This window comes from Coregonus clupeaformis, unplaced genomic scaffold (genome assembly GCF_020615455.1).
Source record: "Coregonus clupeaformis isolate EN_2021a unplaced genomic scaffold, ASM2061545v1 scaf0057, whole genome shotgun sequence".
NCBI lineage: Eukaryota > Metazoa > Chordata > Actinopteri > Salmoniformes > Salmonidae > Coregonus > Coregonus clupeaformis.
This window is the reverse complement of record NW_025533512.1, coordinates 464,225-487,291: the sequence shown is the minus strand read 5'-3', so window position 1 is coordinate 487,291 and position 23,067 is coordinate 464,225. Positions and strand designations below refer to the sequence as shown.

At 46.9% G+C, this 23,067-nt stretch overlaps 1 protein-coding gene across 1 annotated transcript in view; it reads right to left on the bottom strand.

The window, feature by feature from the left end:
- Positions 1-21,416, bottom strand: part of LOC121569060 (neurogenic locus notch homolog protein 2-like) — a 36,723-nt gene extending 15,307 nt beyond the window's left edge. The window contains 7 exon segments of the mRNA XM_041879680.2: positions 1,693-1,878; positions 1,999-2,154; positions 2,374-2,730; positions 3,745-4,080; positions 4,301-4,443; positions 19,068-19,140; positions 21,145-21,416. Coding sequence (XP_041735614.2) covers positions 1,693-1,878; positions 1,999-2,154; positions 2,374-2,730; positions 3,745-4,080; positions 4,301-4,443; positions 19,068-19,140; positions 21,145-21,208 — 1,315 coding nt within the window. The 5' untranslated portion in view covers positions 21,209-21,416.
- Between the last annotated feature and the right edge of the window lie 1,651 nt (positions 21,417-23,067).

Sequence of the window (23,067 nt, the reverse complement as noted above, 5' to 3'; positions counted from 1 at the left end):
TAATTGAACTGCTGCCTGGGCTAAGGCTGTGACCTGGATCACCACACCCTGCCGTGGTTCCACAGAGTATTACCACTCCCTGTCCCTGGGTCATCTTTCCCATTGACAACTGTCCTATAATCAGTGGTATGGTGCTATAGAGTGTTGCAGTGACCCCTCCATTGAGGTGAAACTGAGTGTGGAGTGGGCCGCGGCAGCTCTGAAGAGACAGAGGCAGCGTGGAATCAGGAAAAATCGGCCACTCCACATGGAACTCCACCAGGCTAGCCGATGATGAGGAGGGTGGAGAGAGGAGAGGAAGGGGGCTGTCTGTGGAAAATGAACGGGGAGGTGGAGGGGAAGGGGGAGGGTAGAAGCTCTGGGAAAAAGCCTCTCTCCCTTCTCTTCTCTGTGTGTGTATGAGGGGTGCAAAGTGGAGCACAGAGAGGCCCTATTGTTCGGCTCCATTCCCACCACTCCACTGCTCATTATTATTCACAGCACACTCCTCCCCCTCGCCTCGCTTCTCTCTCTCCCTCTCTCTCTCACCATCCAGCCCTATAGACCACAACTCCCATCCCTAATTTGCATAGTCCCCCAAACCAAACCCCCAGCCAGGATGCATGGACTGAGGACGGTGCCATGCGTGAGAGTTTCAATGTGTTTGTGAAGGAGGGTCGGGAGCCTTGACTCTGTACCGTTCTAACTAACACACTGGCTGGCTGTCTTACTGGGACCACCGGTGTCAAAGTAATGAGCACCTCTCTAGCCCACCACCACCACCAGCAGCAGCAGTGAGAACGTGTTACATAACAAGATCTAGTGCTGAGGGTTGGTGGAGGGTTAGATCTGTGGCTACAGCTACTCTGGGAAAGTCAAGTGTAAAGCCATCATCTCCAATGTGTCTGGGGCTCAGAGGGTCTATAGTAAACAAGAGGGATGGGAGAGCAGTGAGAGATGAGATGTGACAGGACTGGGCTGTAATTCCCTGGCTGTAGTTCCCTAGCTGTACTTCTCTGTAGTTCTCTGGCTGTAGATCCCTGGCTGTAGTTCCCTGGCTGTAGTTCCCTAGCTGTATTTCTCTGTAGTTCCCTGCTAAATTCCCTAGCTGTAGTTCCCTGTAGTTCCCTAGCTGCATTTCTCTGTAGTTCCTTGGCTGTAGTTATCTTGCTGTAGTTCCCTGTAGTTCCCTAGCTGTACTTCTCTGTAGTTCCCTGGCTTAGTTCCCTAGCTGCATTTCTCTGTAGTTCTCTGGCTGTAGTTCTCTTGCTGTAGTTCCCTGTAGTTCCCTAGCTGTACTTCTCTGTAGTTCCCTGGCTAAGTTCCCTAGCTGCATTTCTCTGTAGTTCCCTGGCTGTAGTTCTCTTGCTGTAGTTCCCTGTAGTTCCCTGGCTGTAGTTCTCTAGCTGTACATTTACATTTTAGTCATTTAGCAGACGCTCTTATCCAGAGTGAATTACAGTTAGTGAGTGCATACATTACTTTTTTTATTTTTCATACTGGCCCCCCGTGGGAATCGAACCCACAACCCTGGCGTTGCAAACGCCATGCTCTACCAACTGAGCTACATCCCTGCCGGCCATTCCCTCCCCTACCCTGGACGACGCTGGGTAGTTCCCTGTAGTTCCCTAGCTGTACTTCTCTGTAGTTCCCTGGCTGTAGTTCTGTGCTGTGAGGTGTCTCCAGGTGGTCGGGGTCGGGGTGTGGTCCTACCTGGCATGCAGATGCAGGTGAACTCTCCGATGCGGTCCAGACAGGTGGCATCGTTCTGGCAGGGCATGGACAGACACTCGTTGATGTCGATCTCACAGCGGGGGCCGGCGTAGCCTCGGCCACACTGGCACTGGAAGGACCCCTCCGTGTTTACACACTTCCCAAAGTGTTCACAGGGGTTGGCACCTGTAGGAAGAGGGAGCAGGGGTCAGTGCACCCGCTTACACACAGTACATATAGGGCAGGACCAGGTGAGATAGGACCAACACAAAGCAGAGGGCGATGCTAAATAATATGCCATCTTACCAATGGAACACTCGTCCATGTCCTGGTTGCAGGCTCCGCCCACAAAGCCGGCGGGACAGGTGCAGATGGCACGCCCGTTCAGGGGGTTGGTGTCACACACGGCGCCCTCGTTACACGGGTTGCTGACGCACGCGTCGTCCAGGTGACACAGCAGACCTGAGGGAGGGGACACAGGGACAAACAGAGCCATGTCAGTAACACTGTCCTCCTGTGAGTAAATAAACAAGACCATAACTAACATACTGCTGACTGGGACTAGGACTGCAAAATTCCCTACATTTCCCTGGTTTTCCAGATGGGGATTTCAGGAAAACTTGGTAATTTGGGGAAAGTTCCTGGAATTTCACAACCCTAACTGGGACACAGTGGACTCACCGGTTTTCCCCACAGGGCATTCGCAGAAGAAGGATGCCACGCGGTCGTGGCAGGTGGCTCCGTTGAAGCACACGGCGGTGGCACAGTCGTCGATGTTCTCGCTGCAGTCGTCTCCCGTCCAGCCGTTGACGCACACGCAGGTGTGTCCCCCGATAGTGTTGAAGCAGGTGCCTCCGTTGTGGCAGGCGTTGGGCTGCATAAGGCACTCATTGACATCCTCTGCACAGTACTGACCTGTCCACTCAGGTGGGCACTGGCAATTATAGGTGTTGACTCCATCCACACACAGGCCTCCATTCATACACTTATGCCCTGGGCAGTCGTCCACGTTCGTCTCACAGTTGTGTCCCTCGAACCCTGTAGAGAGAGAGAGTGAGAGAGAGAGAACAGAGAGGAAGGAAAGAGAGAGAGAGAGAGAGGTGAGCCAAGAGGCTAAGTCTCAGGGATAACAGGCACTCCCATTAGAGTTAAGTGCTCACTAACACATCCATTGCCCCCCACTTCCATCCATATAGTCTTCCTAAACATTCTCCTCTGCTTCCCACAGCTGTGGAGGTAAAGGGCTGAGAGGGGCAGTAAAAATGTTCAGTGGGCGTCTAAGTGTTTACATGTTCTCATGGCGTGGTGTTTCCCACAGTAGGCAGCAGCAGAGCAGAGCACCAGGGAGGGCCCTGACACCACCGGGCTGACACACAGCGCTGTGCTGCGCTCCAGAGGTCCACTACTCTCTGCCATGTTTGCTTGTTTTATAATCTCTCACAGTTTCAATGACTTCCTCTCCGGCCCAGAGACATTTCCTGTCAGCTCCCAGGAGGGAAGCCAGAAGGGCCATGAAGTAAATTCCTCCTGAAGGAAGCAGTTTGGAGTAGAGCAGCGGCCCACTCTCCTCTCCCACCCCCGTTAGTCCCCCGTCCCGTCAACAAGCTATTAATAGCAGCCAGAGAGAGAGAGAGAGAGAGAGAGAGAGAGAGAGAGAGAGAGAGAGAGAGAGAGAGAGAGAGAGAGAGAGAGAGAGAGAGAGAGAGAGAGAGAGAGAGAGAGAGAGAGAGAGTTAGAGTTAGAGTTAGAGTTAGAGTTAGAGTTAGAGTTAGAGTTAGAGTTAGAGTTAGAGTTAGAGTTAGAGAGACAGAGAGAGACAGAGAGAGACAGAGAGAGACAGAGAGAGACATGACCTGGGAACCTGGGAAAGACAGGGGAGTAGATCCCACCAGGATGCAGCACTGGCAGCTACGTCACACAGCCTGCCTGGGAAACCCTGGGAAAGACCTGGGGTTCACAGTGACTGGTGGGGCTCTGGGGTCTGTGTTTAGGCACTGTGTTTGTGTCTGTGTGTGGGTGTGTTTGGGCCAGTTTATGAGCCAATCAATTTACCTGGCAGGCAGGCACAGTCGTAGGTGTGATCTCCGGTCGGGCGGCAGGTGCCCCCGTTGATGCACTGGGAGGGGGCGCAGGGCAGGGAGGACACCTCGCAGGTGCGCCCGCTGTACCCAGGTGGGCACTGGCAGCGGAAGGAACCATGGGTGTTCATGCAGAGGCCTGCGTTGAGACAGACGCCAGGCTTGCGGCACTCATCGATGTCGTTGCGGCAGTTCTTCCCCTGGAACCCAGGCGGGCAGGAACAGTTGTAGTGGTTATTCCAATTGGCACAGCGGGCACCATTGGCACAGGGGCTGGTGGCACAGGCGTCTATGAGGGAGCAGTCTTGACCTGTAGATAGATAAGGGGTGCAATTTCTCATTATGAACATTTTAGGTAACACCTAAACCTAATATATGCTTTATAACTTGCTATAAGCATGCATGTGCCTTCAACTGCCTCTCATCATTGTACTTGCATACTGTACATACATATGCACAGATCAGCTCTTTCCCACACCACTCTCTTAGTAAACACTAATCCACATGGACAGACAGACAGACAGATGTACCTCTGAACCCTCTCTGGCACACACAGGTGAATTGTGGGATTCCGTTGGCCACCTGGCTCTTGCAGGCGGCTCCGTTGAGGCATGGCGACCGGTGACAGGGGTCCAGGCTTTGGCACAGAGGCCCGATGTACCCCGGCCGACATCTGGACAGAAAAACGGAACACAGCTTGTTAGACCCTAGGTTAGACTGACAGACAGACTGACAGCAGACCAGCAGGCCTCAGAGCTGAGGCATTTGGGAGAGATGTGATGTGAAACTAACTAGAACTACATCAGTGTGATTTCCAGCCAAAAGCAAGGCAGGCAACCCCGTTCCCACCATGTTCCTACCCCCACCCCCTGACAGACACCTTGGCAGGCGCCCCTGACTCTGACTCATACCCTGGAAGGAGTCAGTCCCCTTGGCCCTGGACTGGGTGGGTTCAATTCAGTCAGAATATTTATACTGCACACACACACACACAAAGCAAGCACACACACACAAAGCAAGCACACACACACATTACACACACTCCCACACACTATTTCTAATTCGGAAACAGATGTAAGCCATCACTCTTTGTCTTTCTCTCTTGTCTGAAAAAGACAAGACATGCACTCTCTCCATTTCCCTCTCCCTCTGTTGTTCCCAGCTGGAAAGCATCACTCTCTCCATGCCAGTTCACATTCTTCCACCATTCCTCTTTTTCCGCACTTCAGCTCTCACTTTTCCCCTCGTACGTTAAAACAAGCACGCCCAAAACCAGCAGCTTACAAAAGCTTGTCAACAATGTTAGACCACCTGTGACATAGCTGACCTATGAGAGATGCAGACATTAGGAACCAGGACACCACTAAAACAACAACATTTCACTGACTCTGAGAGCTGCTTTGGAACGATTGTAAAGACTAGGTGAGAAATAAATGGCTCTGCTTGCTGGACCTCTTCCTAGTTGTTGTTTTCCAGTAACGCATCACACCATCTTGATGGACGACTAAAGCCTGACCTAAAAGTGTGCAGGTAGGGTGAGGTAATCAACAGGTTTCCTGTGGCCTACTCCAGGGGCCCCAGGGGAGGGAGAGCTCGGCAAAGCAGTACCTATTGGGGTCTGTTTGAAAGGGAGGCCAGATAGATAGGTAGATAGATAGATAGGTAGGTAGGTAGGTAGGTAGGTAGGTAGGTAGGTAGGTAGGTAGGTAGGTAGGTAACCCTTCATCCACCCAGGGGCATGGAGCCCAGAGCCGGGACAGGAATTGGCTCCCACTTCAAACAGGTTGTTTGAAGCTGATGACAGGGCAGTGATGGCTGGGCCCTGGCCCTCCCTCGGGGCCCGCTCTCATCTTTCCCTGTAAAATAACCCCCGGGCAGAAAACAACAATGGCTTTTCCTCTTCTCGTCTTGTATGCAGGAGGGCCGCCATTACATCGACCGAGGTAGATCCTCTCTGTTAATTATTGTGCTTATTTTGTGGCCTACTCTCTCTCTTTCTCTCTCTCTCTCTCCTCCCTCAATCTGCTTTTATGACTCTGCTCTCTGACTGGGGGGCCTGAGGCTAGTGCAGGGAGAGGAGGAGCTGTACTGACCCATAGGGGGCACTCTTCTTGTGGGTTACCAGGCCCTGTGTGCTGAATACTGAGCCGGACTGCTCTCTGTCTCTGTGTCTATTACACTGTGTTCCACTGGCTGCTCTGCTCTGCTTCCTAAAAACAAGACTGCTCAGTGTTCTGATTTTTTTTTTATACCTGCCATGACAATGACGAGACCGAGAAGCCACAGGGCTCAGCACGGAGAGGCAGGTATACCCACAAGAATGTGCAGCCGTAAAGACACACACACACCAGACCTAAAATCCAGAGGAACCCAGGAAAGTCCTCTTCAGATCATTTGTTTCCCCGCTACACTTTCAAAGACATGCTGAAGAATTACAAGATTATTCAAGTACGCCGCACTGATGAATTAGACAACCGGTGATTTTGAACAAAACTGCCATTACAGTAAGAACATAATGGTTCTTGGCAGTTGGGACAGTGTTGAGGCCTGGGAGAGTTATGCTCCTCTACATGGAAGAAGAGCTAGAACAGCAATAGAGAGAGAGAGAGAGAGATATGCTCCTCTACATGGAAGAAGAGCTAGAACAGCAATAGAGAGAGAGAGAGAGAGAGAGAGAGAGAGAGAGAAAAAAAAGAGGGGGGTCTCGCTGGCTCGCTTAGTTTCCACGGCTACTCCTCCGTGTCCCAAAGCTCCTGCAACATAGGCCTGGCTTTCCCTATGAACCCACTCACACGCTGGGAGGTCAGATGTCAAAGGTCACTGTCGCTGTGGAAAGGAGGGGGCGGAGCTGGTCCCGGGGGATGTGGGTGGTTGTGGGAAGGCAGGGGTTGGGGGGATTCTGTTGGAGGGGGGATTCTGTTGGAGAGAGAATGTCTTTGGGAGGGTATGGGTGGGGTGTAGAGGGGGGTCTGGTCCAGAGAGAATGTCATGTCATATTTCCTGTAATCCCTCGTCTCCCGCTCTGAAAACACTCTCTCTGAATCCCATATCCCTGTTGCCCTGGAAACCTCATAGACGAACGAGCAAGCCCTGACACCCCACCAATCACCCGCCTCACACCACCCCCCCTCCCTCCCAAGCCTTCGTCCCCTTAGCTATTTGTCATGGCTTGGCTGGGTTTATTTAGAGGCAAATTAACTATGTCTGGAATCTAGAGTGTCACCCAGGAAGAAAATGAAACGCGGACAGCGCTGCGTCGGCACAAAGAGAGGTCTGGACGGACTGAGGAGGGGAAGAGGAACAGCTTGGAGGTTTTAAAACTAACAACACAGACTGACACTCAAACTCTTCTGAGGCCATTCTGTGCTGTGGCCATTTAAAACGCTGAAGAAAGAACGGCAGAACAGCCATCTTTACAGCCTGTTATTCTGTTCTAAAGGCCTTCACAACTCTCCTGGACAGACAAACAGACACAGAATAACTTACAGCTACTTCTAGAAACTAGCAGATGTGAGACTGTATGTGTGTGTGTTTGTCTGGGGCACAGTGAATGAGACCAGGGCAGTCACACTCAAATCTTTTTGACTTCTATTCTGTTAAAACGGCAGTTAAAAGTTTAAGGGAGAGAGGAGAATCTCAACCGACGACTGGAGAGAGTTGCATAATGTGTGGATAATACTGACTGAGAGATGTAAGAATTCAGGGGTAAAAGAGTATGACTGGATTGTGAGAATGTATTAGGTGTGTGTGTGTGTGTGTGTGTGTGTGTGTGTGTGTGTGTGTGTGTGTGTGTGTGTGTGTGTGTCTGTGGTTGAGCAGCAGCAGCGTTAGCAGCAGGAGGGAATGCAGTGGAGAGATTGTTTGCCTTCCTTTAAAAACACACAGAGTCCAGCAGCCAAAACACATTCTTTTGTCTAGGGCCTTGGCCATTGTCAACATGCTACTCTCATAACACATAACTAAACCAGGGTTCTATCAGTCTCCTGGCTGTGGAGGACGCTATTTTGTCCTGCACCTGTGGTTCAGTCAGGCAGCCTTATCAGAATCTGGGAGTTCAGTTCAGACTTTTACAGCCATCTGGATTTCACCACTGTTGTGAAAGTCCTTGTCTGCTGAGACTGCTGTAGTGTTGGACCTTCGACCGGAGCCAGGGAGTGTTAAGTGTTTAGTGGTAGGATGTGGAGACAGCAGGTGTGTCGGGGGGGGGGTGTTGCGCAACGGCCCAGGCAACCTCTGTCAAGATTTACTGAGGGCTGACTCCTGACCTTTGAGGAAGAGAGTGCGCCAGAGCCAGACGAGGGGGAGGTCTGTGGGGTGCTGCACGGCCGGGGCCAGGGGATGGCCAGAGAAGCCAGGGTAATCTCCTCACGTCACAACAGATCTGAGAGTTAACGCCAGCTGCAGCCCCACTCAGCCCCAGCCAGCGCCATGCATCTGTCCACATCTGTCAGAGGGACTCAGGCTGTCTGGTGTTGGTCCGCTCTGCCAGGGCTTTCATTTACTCTAGCTAGAACAATGGTGCTATTCTGCCTGGCTGGGAGACGAGGCATGAACACCAACACAAAACGCACGCACACGCCACTCAGAGATATGGACATTCCTTCACAAACACTCACATGCAATGGATCTGTTAAACCAACCCTTTGGAATGACTTCGATTAGCAACAGTGAATTAATTTAGTTACTTTTTACACCTTCAACCAAATGGGCACCAATGACAACAAAAACAATGCAAATCCTCACGTGGTAAAATGTGCTCACACATGCAAAGAAACACCACAGTACACACCCAAACACAGGCAGGAACTTACAACCAATCTTAGTTGCTGGAAGAGGAGGGAGGTAGTATGGTGAGCCCATCACAGGGCTGGGGATCCACTGAGAAATTACAAAACAGTTGACAATGAGATTGAGCTACTCCAACATGATGCACTTCATGGAAGAGATTTCTGAATAACATCAAGGGACCCAGACAGAACTACCGCAAAGACCCATTAGTAACTCCTATGTTTTACATGTTGAAAAGCAGTGACAGAAGTTTGACGTTTGGTGATTTCCCCTGTGTTCAGGCTGAGAGTGTGTTCCTCTCCAGATAAAGGAGATGTGATTTATGTGTGTGAATCCTGACACCTCCGTTCAGCCTGTGTGTGTGACTGTAGCCCAAAGACACTTTTTCTGCTCTGTGGGTCATTGTGACAGGTAACCTGAGCCCATCCTCTCAGACACAATACAGACACAATACATCACCCAGCCTGGGGTCGCAGGCCAGCTCACCTGTGGACGTCACGCAGTAATCTGTGACACGGTTCGATACACCACTGTCACGGCCCACAGAGCAACAAGTATGGATGAATGGCCTGATCCCCACTCAGAGGGTGCCCTATTCCACAGGTATTGTGAACCAACCAAAGCCCATACAAGACAAATGGACAATAACAATAACAGGATAGACAGCACAACAGGGCCACCATCTTGTCATCCCCTTCAGCAGGAAGGAAGGAATCTCCAACCTCCACACTTCTGAGAACTTTCATGGAAGTTTTTCCTTCCCTTGTTTGCGAGCTTGCTTTGGGAGGAATTTATGAAGGTATGGGAATTTGGTAACCTCCAACAAAAGTCCTTCTGAGGCAGTGTCCTGCCCACAGCAAAGCACCCGTCAGCCAAACCCCAACCACCATCACCACCACCAGGAACCAGCAGCTCCATTTCTTTGTGAGAGTCCATACTGACACCACACTGCCAACAAGAACAGATCCTCCTCCCCCAACACCCCCTCTCCTCTCTCTCTCTCTGCTCTCCTCTTTCTCAGAGAGGAGCCAACAGATTGGGGGTAGGGGAGCGTTTTGTGGGCCAAATAAAAGAGCTAAAGTAGTCAGAACTCCATTGTGTGAGGGGGGGTTGGAGCGGAGTGGAGGGAGGAGGGACAGTGACCCAAACAGCCAGTCTTTCAGGCCTGAGCTTACACGGACCAACAGATCTCAGCTGTAGCCTGGCAACAGTAACCCATGGTTGGGGAGAGGGTGAGAGGTGAGGGGGGCGTTTGGGAGTGACACAGGGTTCCGTGAGGACAGTTTGTAAAGTTCTGGAGAGCATACAGTATGTACAGGTAACTTAGAGTTCAGTTAGTGACAAGATCAAACAAAATGACCATGATCAACTAAAATGTATGAGAGTTTCCCAGTTTAAAGTCCAACATTTTTATGAACAATGGTGCTTGGCGACAGACAATGGAGGAATTGAAATGAGCAGTGGGAGGTTTGTGGAGTGCCCCCATGGCATGAATATTAACCATGTGAACATTAAGACAATTAACCTTCTCTTAAAGAAAAGCAAATATGAATCTGACCAGAAAAAAGCTGTCACTAAACCCCCGAGAGGACAAGAACACATGGGCCTATCAGTGTATTTCAAACTTCCGTGGCTTTGCTCTTCTCAATGCTCTTTGTAACTCCAGGTTTTCTCTGGTCAGAAGACTGCATGGACATGGTGCATTTGTGTGACAGATTACATTTACGTCATTTAACAGACGCTCTTATCCAGAGCGACTTACAGTTAGTGAGTGCATACATATTATAAAAAATAAATAAAAAAAATTCATACTGGCCCACCGTGGGAATCGAACCCACAACCCTGGCGTTGCAAGCGCCATGCTCTACCAACTCAGCTACACGGGGCAGATGTCTGCAATTGTGTAAATAAGGGCTCAGTAATGCAGTAATCACACACATTTACCTCACATTAAACTGGAATAAAGACACTGATTCTTTAGAAGTCACTGTTTATCAATGCAACACTCTAAAGTTGAGATCTGAAGAAATACCTCAAATGTCAACATCTTTTCTTCTGCATAAAAATCCCTGAAATAGTTTGAATAGCAAAGCAGACATCCATAACCACATCACATGCATCCCAAGGTCGAGGTCTTCCAAAGCATTCTTCAATGTGCTCCACCACAGAACCCCACCCCACCACCTAAACTGAACCAGACTGCTGCAGAGCCTGAGAAAATAGAAGGGAATGACATTTTTACAGCATAAAAGACAACTTCCAAAATCAACTTCCTCACAGAGTTTCTCAACAAATGATTCCCCATTATGAAATGATAGAACTTCCCTTCCAATATATTTACTTTTTCTCACTGTGATGGTTCCAAGTTCATTCAGGAATAATGTATAGCCTAAATGTGACTAATGATGATGAGACAGCATGTCTCGAGTGGCGCAGTGGTCTAAGGCACTGCATCGCAGTGCTAACTGTGCCACTAGAGATCCTGGTTCGAACCCAGGCTCTGTCGCAGCCGGCCGCGACCGGGAGACCCATGGGGCGGCGCGCAATTGGCCCAGCGTCGTCCAGGGTAGGGGAGGGAATGGCCGGCAGGGATGTAGCTCAGTTGATAGAGCATGGCGTTTGCAACGCCAGGGTTGTGGGTTCGATTCCCACGGGGGGCCAGTATAAAAAAAAATATATGTATTCACTAACTGTAAGTCGCTCTGGATAAGAGCGTCTGCTAAATGACTAAAATGTAAATGTAAATGTGTTCCAATCCAAAGACCAAGTTCATTTATCATAATTACCTATCCTACTCCTCAGTGAACATTCATTTCACAATGACTTTGGGAGAGAGCAATGAATGGATTTCAATATATTCAAACAAAAGCTTTTATGAAGACAGGTTGATGGATTAGAATCTGGAATCTAAACTAAATAGACCAGCACAGAGCAGACCTTTTTACAGGAGAAATGCTGTGTGATCATCAGAGTCATTGGAGGTATGTTTACAAGGCAGGGACTATCTTCCACAGTGATAAGAAACCTGGGGGAGAATGTTAGGAAAAGGGCCAAAGCATGTCCATTATCTCAAGCACTCTCACCAATAAACCGCTGGAGAACTTTAAGATGAAGGGTGAGGTCCTCACTCCTATCTCCTCTAACATCTTATAAACAAAGACTCGACAACACGGGATTTGACTTGTATCTCTCTGTAACCAAACCTGGTTTCTATTTACTTTAAAGACGCACTAAGCAGAAATAGCTCCACCATTTCCTGGTTTCTAAAATTCTAATAGTTTGCCTAATTTTAGTGTACATGACAAAACAAGCACGTATAGTGTAGTGAATCATTGTACCATCTAAACCGCTGTGAAATATATTTTCCATAACAAATAATATTGTATTTTCAGCTGTTTGAAGCTAGTGCTCAAAACCAAAAATAAAACTAAATTTAAGCGTGGGAAGCATAGAAATAGCGCACATAGAACAGATATATTGCTTCTTCGACATGCTTTCAATGAGAACGACAGATTTATAACTCAGATTTCTATATGAATTTGGTCGGATCGCCCAAAAAGTTACATATTGCAGCTTTAATACACCCTGTTGCTCGGCTGCTACATTAACACATTTCTGTGTTGTGGAAAAGTGTGCTTCTCTTTCCTCTGGTCGTCTGAGGGAAGGACCCATTCCTTCCTCTCCTCAGCTAGTCTGGGTCTGAGAGGAGAGGGAGGGGAACATGGGGAGGAATCTCAATCTTTTGGGCTGTAGGACTGAAGGCTCAACCTCAGTTATTCCAATTACATGTCTCTTTAGAAGCCATAGTCTCCGAGCAGAAAGAGAAACAAGCAGGGGATGAGACATCAGAGGAAGGCCTATCCCTATCTAAGCATGAGATTTTGACATATAGGGAATGAAGCATAATATAGTAATAATATAGGACTTCATTGCATATTTTCTTCCTCTTTGGGCAACACAATAATGGACAGTCTGACAATGATTATCTAGCTCAGTTGAGTGTATGTGTCTCTGTGTCTGTGTCTGTGTGTCTGTGTGCATGTGAGCCAGTGTTTGTTCTTAGTAGAGATTCCAAATACAAAACATGAAGGGTTCACATGAGAAAAACAAGCAGGCAAGTTGTACCATAATGCCTGATGATGAGTGGTGGCAGTAACATGATTGCATAGGGGAAGCTGTTGGTGGTATTGTGGTCAGTGTGGATGGAGGGATCAAGGAGGAGGAGGGCAGAGAGCAGTGAGGAGTGAGTAAGCTGCTTTAAGCTGCACAGATAGACAGGATGTGCGTATCACAGCGGGTCAGAAGGCACCACTTCCTCTGATAGGGCCTGGGAACCACAGCCCCCAGTCCTCCTCCAGCCCCCATGACCCAGGAGCAGTGGGGACAAACCCCCTTCTACCCCCTACCTCCTCTCTCTGATCAGACCCAACCACCACTGTCTCAGATAAATACAGCTCATCTTCCCTTAGATATACAACCACCTCAAATCTTATCTACAGGTCCAACAAGCTGAATCCACAGGTTCCTTCAAGTCGGGAAGAGACCATTGACTCCTTGGGAGTGAATCTCAATTGTGTTTACTTGATTCCATGAATCCTCTCTCATAGATGCATTTTGAGGAGGTGAGGGAAGAGGATGCAAGGAATCAAGAAAACACAATTGAGATTCACCCATGGAGTCAGTGGTCTCTTCCTGACATGACGGATTGGGGATGTCTCAATCTGCCTGTCAAACAGACATGAGTGATCTGTGGTATCCTCCCGCTGCATGTTGGCCAGAGAGAACCTAAATGTCTATCTATCCCACCAGTCATTCCAAACATACCGTTTTAAATGAGAGCCTGTGGTCATGGTGTTTGAAGCATTCCTGAGATGACTGCAGGGGTGAATGGGCTGGAGGTGAGCAGGACAATGCACTGAGAGGAGAGCAGCAGAGCGGAAAGGAAAGGAGGAATCTTACTAAGCATTCCTCTCTAATCCAGCGTGAAGACACCAGAGAAAACACTACTATCCCCAAGGTGCTCCGGGCAACAGTACTAACTAACTAACTAACTGTGTGTCTGCCTGCTTCGCTCTGTCTGTCACTGCGTGACTGCCCACTGGGGAAAAAATGGTTGAATCAACATTGTTTCCACGTCATTGCAACAAAACAAAATCAATGTGATGATGTTTAATCAACGTGGAAAACTGATTGGATTTGCCAAAATGTCATCAACATAAGGGATTTTTTTTTTTAACCTAAATCCAATGACATGGTGACATTTTTGGTTGATTTCATGTTAGTTGACAACTCAACCAACTGTACATCAAAACTAGTCGTTGAAATGACATCTGTGCCCAGTGGGTGGGGAATGTGGGTACATCTCTCTTTCAGGGGTACTGTACTGGATTACATCATACTGTATTTTTATCGTCTATCTCAGGGATGGGCAACTTTGATGGGGGTTGGGGCCACAAAAAGCTGAACTCATCATTGGGGGCTGCAGTGGCTTGCGGGTCTGTGTACCCCAATCCATACCCACACATGCAACCTTTTGGGGGCCCTAAGCGAAATATTAAGTTTTAGAGTTCATTTCCTGCAATTCTTCTCATTTTGCCATAGGGCGGAGAGAAATGTTTGCAGTTTTTAATATGATATCTGAGATTGACTAACAAAATCAATGGGGGCCGCCCGGTCGGTAATTTGACCGTGATTACTACAAGTTTAGATAGCTGGCCGCAAGGCTAATTTACAATCTAAAAAATGTTAGCTGACCAGGGCTAATTGAGTGACCGCCAGTTACCCATCCCTGGTCTATCTGGTTTGGATCCAAATGACACTCATCACATTCAACAGAACCTGATGCATTTTTCATGAGGAAACTCAGAATTTTGCTCAGGTATTTCTTTCCTCATGGCATCTGAAAATAAAGCAGACATAAACACATAAAACCCTACTACACAGAGCTCCTACTACACAGAGCTCCTACTACACAGAGACCCTACTACACAGAGCTCCTACTACACAGAGACCATACTACACAGAGCTCCTACTACACAGAGCTCCTACTACATAGAGTTCCTACTACACAGAGACCCTGCTACACAGAGACCATACTACACAGAGCTCCTACTACATAGAGCTCCTACTAAACAGAGACCCTGCTACACAGAGCTCCTACTACACAGAGACCATACTATACAGAGCTCCTACTACACAGAGACCCTACTACATAGAGCTCCTACTACACAGAGCTCCTACTACACAGAGACCATACTACACAGAGCTCCTACTACATAGAGCTCCTACTACACAGAGACCCTGCTACACAGAGCTCCTACTACACAGAGACCATACTACACAGAGCTCCTACTACACAGAGACCATACTACACAGAGCTCCTACTACACAGAGACCCTACACACACACACACAAAAACACACACACACACAGGCTGAAGTGGCTGTTCCCTATCAAACTGAAAAACTGTCCCTCGTTCATCATGTCCTAAGAGGCCGGGAGCTTCCATGGAGGTCATTAAAACACAACACTTACAATTTATAGACATCACTCTGCTACTGAGGTCACATCACAGCTACTAATAACACACAGAGAGCCACTGTTTCCATCCCTCCATCCGCCTGGCCAGAGAGAGAGAGAGAGAGAGAGAGAGAGAGAGAGAGAGAGAGAGAGAGAGAGAGAGAGAGAGAGAGAGAGAGAGAGAGAGAGAGAGAGAGAGAGAGAGAGAGAGAGAACATATCGTTCAGATCCATCCATCCCTCCCAGAGGATCTGAAGCCATTGTGCAATCTTCAGTGGGGTCCACCACTGTGGGCTTTGAGAGACACAATACACAGAGTATAGATAAACCGTTGGAGGAGCTGGGGAAAAACACACAGAGACAAAGAGCATTCGTCCCCAATAGTTGCTGCCTTCGCAGTGAGAGAGAGAAGGAGCATGTTCAGAGAAGAGGAGGCCCGTGGGCTGGTCCGCCGGCCGGCTCCACTCCTCCACGCATAAGCCCGTCTCTCTCAGCATGCGGCCAGCAGGCCGCTCAATGGCAGCACCTGGCCCTACGCTTGCTCACCCTTTGTCAAAGATCTGACTTCACTGGATTACCATCACAACATCCACCAGCTGTCCCCAACACACACACCCCCGTCCCCACCCCTGCCCAATTCTTCCAGCTGGATCCGCTCTGAATGACACCCTCTCAATCTGCCTAATTATCTCCCCCTTCAGCCCCTCCAGGGCCTGTGGCTCTGCCGGCACTCCAGCGGTCCCTCCGTTGCACATTCCATCTACACACAGACATACAGGGGCAATGCGGGGGGGACCCGTGGCCCTTCAACTGACTGCTCACCTAGAGGGCCACTCTCTCTGTGATCCTCAACCTCTTCACCATCAAGTGCACCACACGTCTGTCTGTCTGTCTCTGGGCTTTGTGCTCCCTTGGCCTTGTGTTCAATTATGGGATTTAGAGAGACAGAATGAGGGACAGAGAGACCAACAACATTCTGTCCAATGATTTTTGTATGTTTTGTACTTTCCCCAACCATCCAGGATGTTGATGTAAGCAGGTGCATCAAGAGTAGAGAAAATAATAGCTAAGACTCAAAATATGACACAACAGGGAGTATCATGCCCTTAAGCCAATGTACTAGATCCAATATACTGTATCATGATTCACAGAGAAGAAGAAAACATATTGGATTGTTGTAGTGTGTGTTACAGGTGCATCAGCCTAGTAGTCCCTCCCAGGCCAAGCCAGACCAGCCACCCCTCCACCTATCAGAAGTAACCCATGTCATGCTGGCTCAGTGAGACGGTGGAACAGTGGAACAGGTTCCAGAAGGATTACTCCTGTAATCTGCTATCAACTACACATGCCTGAGACCCTGCTCATTCACCTTAGACAGGCCCACAGCAGTGAACCAGACAGACAGGGCTAACAGGGAGGGAGCAAAGCTTTATGGTTCTGGTATGCTTAGAGAAGAGTAGTAGTATCATGTCTTTATGTTTTCCAACCAGACAGATGATACATTGGTATCTGGGACAGTAACAATGACAATACAAAAATATATAATATTACTGTCACCTGAGAACAGAGGGAAATAATACCCATGTTGCACAACTTCAGAGAAGGACCTGATCAACAGCTTCTGCTCTGAAACATCAGGTAAGAAATCAACAGGTTGATTTCAAACAGAGAGCTAATGGCTAGTTTGCCCTCAGTGATTTTCAGGTAAAAGCTCACGTGTCTCAACAGCTCTCTACAATGTCATCCTAAAGCTACCACTTTTATATCTATCTGCTATTTCTCTCTCTCTCTCTCCTCCATTTCTCCCTCACTCTGTGCCCTTTCTTTTCTCACCCTCTCCCCAGCCCTAGCTCTCCTGATGGTGCCAGGTTACAGTCAGGTATCTGGGGGAAGAAAGGATCTTTTCTGCTGTTGTGGATCTCCAGTTACGCTGGGATCCCAGGGGATGGGGCTGGGGTGAGGTGGGTCCTCCAGTAGCCTCTGTCTAGGACTAGGACTGGTTTGACCACTCCGCTCCGCTCTCCTGTTGGCCGGGCTGAGGCTACGCTGCCTGTCCCGGTCATGGCCCTGCTGTGGACGTGTTACCATGTTGTGTGGTATGGCATTTAGATTTCCTATTGGAAATCTCTTCCCTTCCCTCAATCAGTCGCACGTAAAAGAAAAATGACTATGTCTCGCTGTTGACACTGACCCAGAGGGGTGATTACGCATGAATGGATAGCCCTCCACGCCCCATACATATAGACACACAGCACCAAAAAGCTGAGGAACACAAAGCATGAACACACTACACACTCTCTGAAAAGCAAACACTAACCCAGTGAAGTGACACCATTAAAGTTGGGAGATGAATGAATACGCTAGGTCCAAGTTCAAGGGTTTAACTATGTATAATACAATAATAACCAGTAGAAGGATAAAGCATAGGCTAGTTGGTAGCAGAGTTATGTGAAGACACTGAGAAGTATTTTGCTCCATAAAGTCTAACCAGGTTGAAAACAGAAGAGAGCGCATCTCACAAAGAACAGTTTGAGGAGCTATTAACACAATTATACATTTACCCACCACTTTCCCTGCCTTAGGTAATGATTTGTCGTCGGTGGTTACTGGTTGCACATGCCGTTTACACAGACGCTGCCTGCCACTTTTATACCTTTATGCAGTGAATCTGTGACTGATCTTTTACAATGGCCATGTTTTCAGACAGATCTGAACTGGGATGTAAGTAATGAAATGAGATGGCAGTGTGGAATGTTCCAAGCAAGCAGCAACTATAGTATAGACTACTCTAGTCGAATCAGTGGTCAATCCCTAGCCTACATACGGAGCTACTATTCAGCCTGGTTGAGAAACTCTACTGAACATTGGAATGATGCTTGGTGATGTCAAATAGCCTTTAGCCCAACCGTAGCATGAAGGTGAGGGTCTTGTCACCAACCAAGTCATAAAAACTACTGTAGTGGAGGGAAGCTGCCTGTCAGCCAATCTCATCAGACAAAAGTAAAACCAAAGGAACCAATCATTATTGTTCCATCCCATTCTCAGCTCTTGTCCAACTTTAAACACTAATTTATAATAGGCTTTGGTTTGCCCAGTGGTAAAAAGCCTAATGGCCCCCTCGCGTCATCACACTGTATTTAGCCTAACTACTGAGATTGTTTCCCACGTACCCCATCGCCTATTGGAAAAACAAAGACCCCTAATCACTGTGAATAACGTTGAGAGATCACACAGAAAATGACCAAATCAGGCGGGAAAGTAAAAACAGCAGCCCCGGGCTCTCTGATAACAATCATTTTGGGCTTGCTCTGGAGGACTGGAAACCGCACGACCTCACGGATATAAAAACCGTGGGAAACTCGCAAAATTAATTCAGCTGGTCACGAAACAATCCATCGAATTGCGTATAAGGAACACCTTAGTCATGCTATGACCAGTTTAATACTGTAATTTATGTTTCACAAAGCTCTTCATCTTCAACAGGTGCAACTCCAAGTGAACAGTGTGTCACAAGCCAAACAAGTCCAGGCTGGAACACACCCTTCAACCTGTCTCGTATGTATCCATGTATTGTTCATTACACACACTACACCCTAAGTAGTGGTTCGATTGCAGATTGAAACATTTAATAAAACGTGTAAAATGTTCACCGTAAACACGTGCCATTGTCCATAATGTAGCGATAACCACCCAGCACTTGGATGAGTTCCAGCCCATTGTGAGCGCGGTGCAGCTCTAGAAATTTGCAATGCAATGATTTACTAACCAAGGCTAAATAACACAAATTCTGCATACTGATATAAATTACTAAACTATACCTACTTGAACCGTTTCTACACCATAACTCCTCAAATAATCCCGATAGTTTACTCATAGGCCTGGGCCTATACTGTTTTCAGAGTTCCTCCTCATCATGTCACCATTTGGAACAATGTAGGCCTGCAGTGAATTCGTACATGTGTGATCCATAAAACATGATGTTGCACTTACATGCATCGCGAGGGTGAGTCTATGCACGTTCCTCCATTGTCACAAGGTCTGTATTTATCCATGCAGCGGAGTCCTGTGGAGAGGAAGGAGAGATGAAGGGAGACCGACCCATGGTGATCAGGCCCTTTTCTCAGGGTAGGTTTGAAATATTAATTCATTACAGACATTTGATAGAGCAGCCTATATCATTTGTGGGAGGATAAGTAGGCATGGAGGAACATTGTGTGTGTTTTTTTTAAAATATATATTTTTATATATAATCAAAGTACACTTCTCCGCCGTTCAGAATCAATCATTCCAACATACGGGTAAGCCATGTGCTGGGTTTCAAACATGTTGCTCTTGGCTAGACAGTTCCATTTTCGCACTCGTTAAAATTGCACTTTATGGACACACCCGCTTACATGGGTACGCTTATGTTTACTTTCTTGGCAAGAGCTGATAACGTTATCTGCGACTGAATGCAGATGCATGCCGAGATGGGTGTAGACAGGGAAACAAGATAGGATTCCAATTATTTCACATAGACCCAAAATTGCTTTAGTAATAATAGGTTTTATATTTTAATTATTGCCTATATGGGATAACTATAAGAATATCTGCCAACCCGTTTCGTTGAGGGTAGGCATTGCCTACAAGCCAATTAATCGTTTCCATAATATGCTTAATTACAGTGTAATGTAGCCGACTCAAGTTGATTAATGTGCAAGATAATTAATTAATTCGGAGTTCAACGATGAGCCTCCCTGTATACAACCAATCAAATTTTGCTACCATAACATTTTATTTTACTGGATGTCAACAAAATAGGCCTATAGGTTACTTTCTCAACAGTAGGCCTAGTTCAAAGGATTTTCGCGCACAAACAGATCTGGAACTCACAACCCTATCAAACATCCATCCAAAAGGTTTGTGAGCCATATGCGGGAGCTTATTACACAGCATAGACAGATACATTACCTTTTTTTTAATAATGTTAAATCATATTCTAGCACTCATCCCATTCCCCACAACAACAAAGTTCAATTGTTAAAAGCTCTTTGTTCAGATAAGGAGGGGGTAAAGTTGGCTCATCACCCCCCTTCACTAACAAATACATCTCACCCTATACCCCCACGAACGAGGATAGTAGACTTGAATGAAATAGTGAAAATACTTATCTCCTACAAGACATACATATGGAATTCCGTTTTTATGTGAGTAACCCGTGCTTCTAGCCTACAACTTGTGGACGAATGCCCGAAGTAACATGCTTTCAATTTCAATTGTTACATTCCGCGTTCCTTCTAGCGGGCTTGCTTGCACAGCGCTGCCAGCGGCACTCCATACTGTCGCTTGTAATTATTTTCTCACGGTGGCGATCAGCCTCGCAAAGTTACCCACAAAGACGCATACCAATCCCGCAGAGACAAGCTGATTCTTTGCTGCTATCGGGTGCAATCTGTAAACAAAAATCTCACCCATACAATAGAAGATGCAACATTTGTAACAATAACCTCCACAAAACACCTCCCAACATCCTTCCATTGAATACATTGGGCTTTGTCACTCAAACACTGCTAGAAGTTAGAACAACTTCAGGGGGCAAATATTCCAGAATAGAATCCTCCTTGTTAACCACCAGTCTACAAAGAACATTATGCAAATACATGGTTTGTAGCCTATTACTGTAACCTATACAAAAACGAATGCTTGTTATCTAGTTATTAACCCGTTTTGATAGCCTGTTATATTAACCTGTTAGAAATCGAACTTTGAACGCCACTAACAACCAACCATGCGTTTATAAATAAAATGCTTTAAAAAAATCAAGGTGAACGGCTTCTTTGTAGCCTAGACTAGAGAGCAGCTAGCATATTGTCTGGCATGTGCTTCAATCAATGCCTTCTATAATCTGATGCCATTTAAATTGCGCAGCGCACAGGTGACAAAATGTACACTTAACAATTTTTGAAGGGGAAAAACCCCGAAAAAGCTAGAATATGTCCAGACTTGTCTGCTAGCCAAATTTAGAATAATGCTCACATACACATTAATTGTAATTTATGTGACTGTCAAATAAATTAATTGTCCTTACCTTCGCTATTATGGACCAAGAATAAAATTGGTAAAAATATCCAAACTTTATAATTCCCCCCCATCTCGGTGGAAATGTGTCCCAACTCTTCTCTTTGAAGTGTTAATTTAGCAGTAATACATCCTTTGAGTTCACCGAGAGATAAAAATTCCAAGAGGCAGTGTCTGGGATCTTCAAAAAGTTCATTAATCAACTAAAAGTAAAAACGGCGTATAAATCGTATAGGTCCTATCCTGTATTAGCATTCGCAGCTCGGACACCGCTGCTGTGCGTCTCCTCCTGGAACTTTTGAAAAACTTTTTTTTCTTCTCAGCTTCACGTCTGCGCTGAGAAACAACTTGGTATTACTCCGCCCTCCTTTCCTCCCCTTTCCCCTTGCAGTAACGGGTTACACTCCGCTCAAGACAAATAGTCCGCAAGCCACCCCTCAATGGACCGGGTAAAGTTTTTTTTAAATGTCATTAGCAGAATATAGGGAGAGACCAGTCTTGTTGTCTTTCAAGAGTATGACAGATAAAGGTACCATTGAGGCATCTTATCTCTCACTTGAAAATTATATCAAAGACTTACATTAAAAAGTTGTAATAGTCTCAAAGCAACAAATCCCTGTTAGATATCTAATTTCTGAATTATGTTATTTTTTTAGTAGCCTACATTTTCCATAGGTCATGTTGAGTGTCAATCAAGTCAATTTTGAAATATTAAAGCCATATATAGAAATGTCAACTTCTACCATAAAAAAATAATTGCCATTACTACTTGATATGATATGTTATTATCAACTTGATAATAACAGATAACAATCTTTGTAGAATAACAAAATGTTTACAGTAGAGTGTGATGGACTACAGTTTTCCTGACAATGAGCCCCTTGTTATCCTGACAGGAGTGTGTCTGGGTGCTACTTTTTTGTTTATTTGTTTGTTTGTGTATTTACACTTGATGCTTCGCAGATAAGACTGTGAATCGTTTACATGATGGAAATCAGAGCAGACATCCCTGTTACCACCCTTTATACTGCTACAGGCCTCTCTTTCTCTCAGCCTGCCTCTCCAGTGTCCACAGCCCTATGTCGGTGGCTCATTTTATACAGCCGCGGTATAGTGCCTCGGTTGTTCTGTGTGCTCAGAGCGGAGCCGGTCGCTTACAGAGACAATAAGCGTGATTTGAATGAGAAAAGGAGTCCGGCATTATGACACAGTTTCTCTCCGCGGGGGACTGGGGTGGAGGGGGGCAGTAGCACACTGACATTCTGCTCCTAGCCTTGAATAAATTAACAAGCGCTAGATAGGGGGTGTGAATGTAGCAGAGCTCGTTTGGAGTGGAGTTCGTTACAGCCAGTGACGTCACTCTATAGGGGTAATTGAAAAGAGCTCGTTAGGGCCCACCAGACACCTGCCTCTTTTGGCACCATCCTTTTAAAACTTGTGTTCTGCTGTAACCATCCCAGTCAATAGCCGGATTCAGCAGCGTGTACAATGGTTGATGATGTACACATGGTGGATGGATGTGTTCATTTCCTCACCAGCACCAAATCATTTTGATGTTCTCACACTGATATAGCCACTGGATGCAAACTCACTCTCAACCAAGACTCTCTGACTATGTGTGAGTGTATCTCCATATGTGTGCGAAAGACAGATGTAGAGAAGAAGAGAGGTTGCAAGTATGTGTGATCGGGTGAGTTTGTGTATCTCACCTGGCTGGCTACAGTTTTATCTCGCAGCCACAGGGCTTGTGGTATAACTTCTCCAGATGGCAGGCTCCCATCTGTGTTGAGAGTCCTTTCCAGCTGGATTTTCCACTTCCCAGAGAGGGTTTTCTCTCTGTGTGCTGTAAGACAGAGAGTCTGTTAGGGGAGTCTATAATCACCCAGGAACTCCATGTCTGACTGTGACCGCCTCATCATCCCTCATCCTTCAA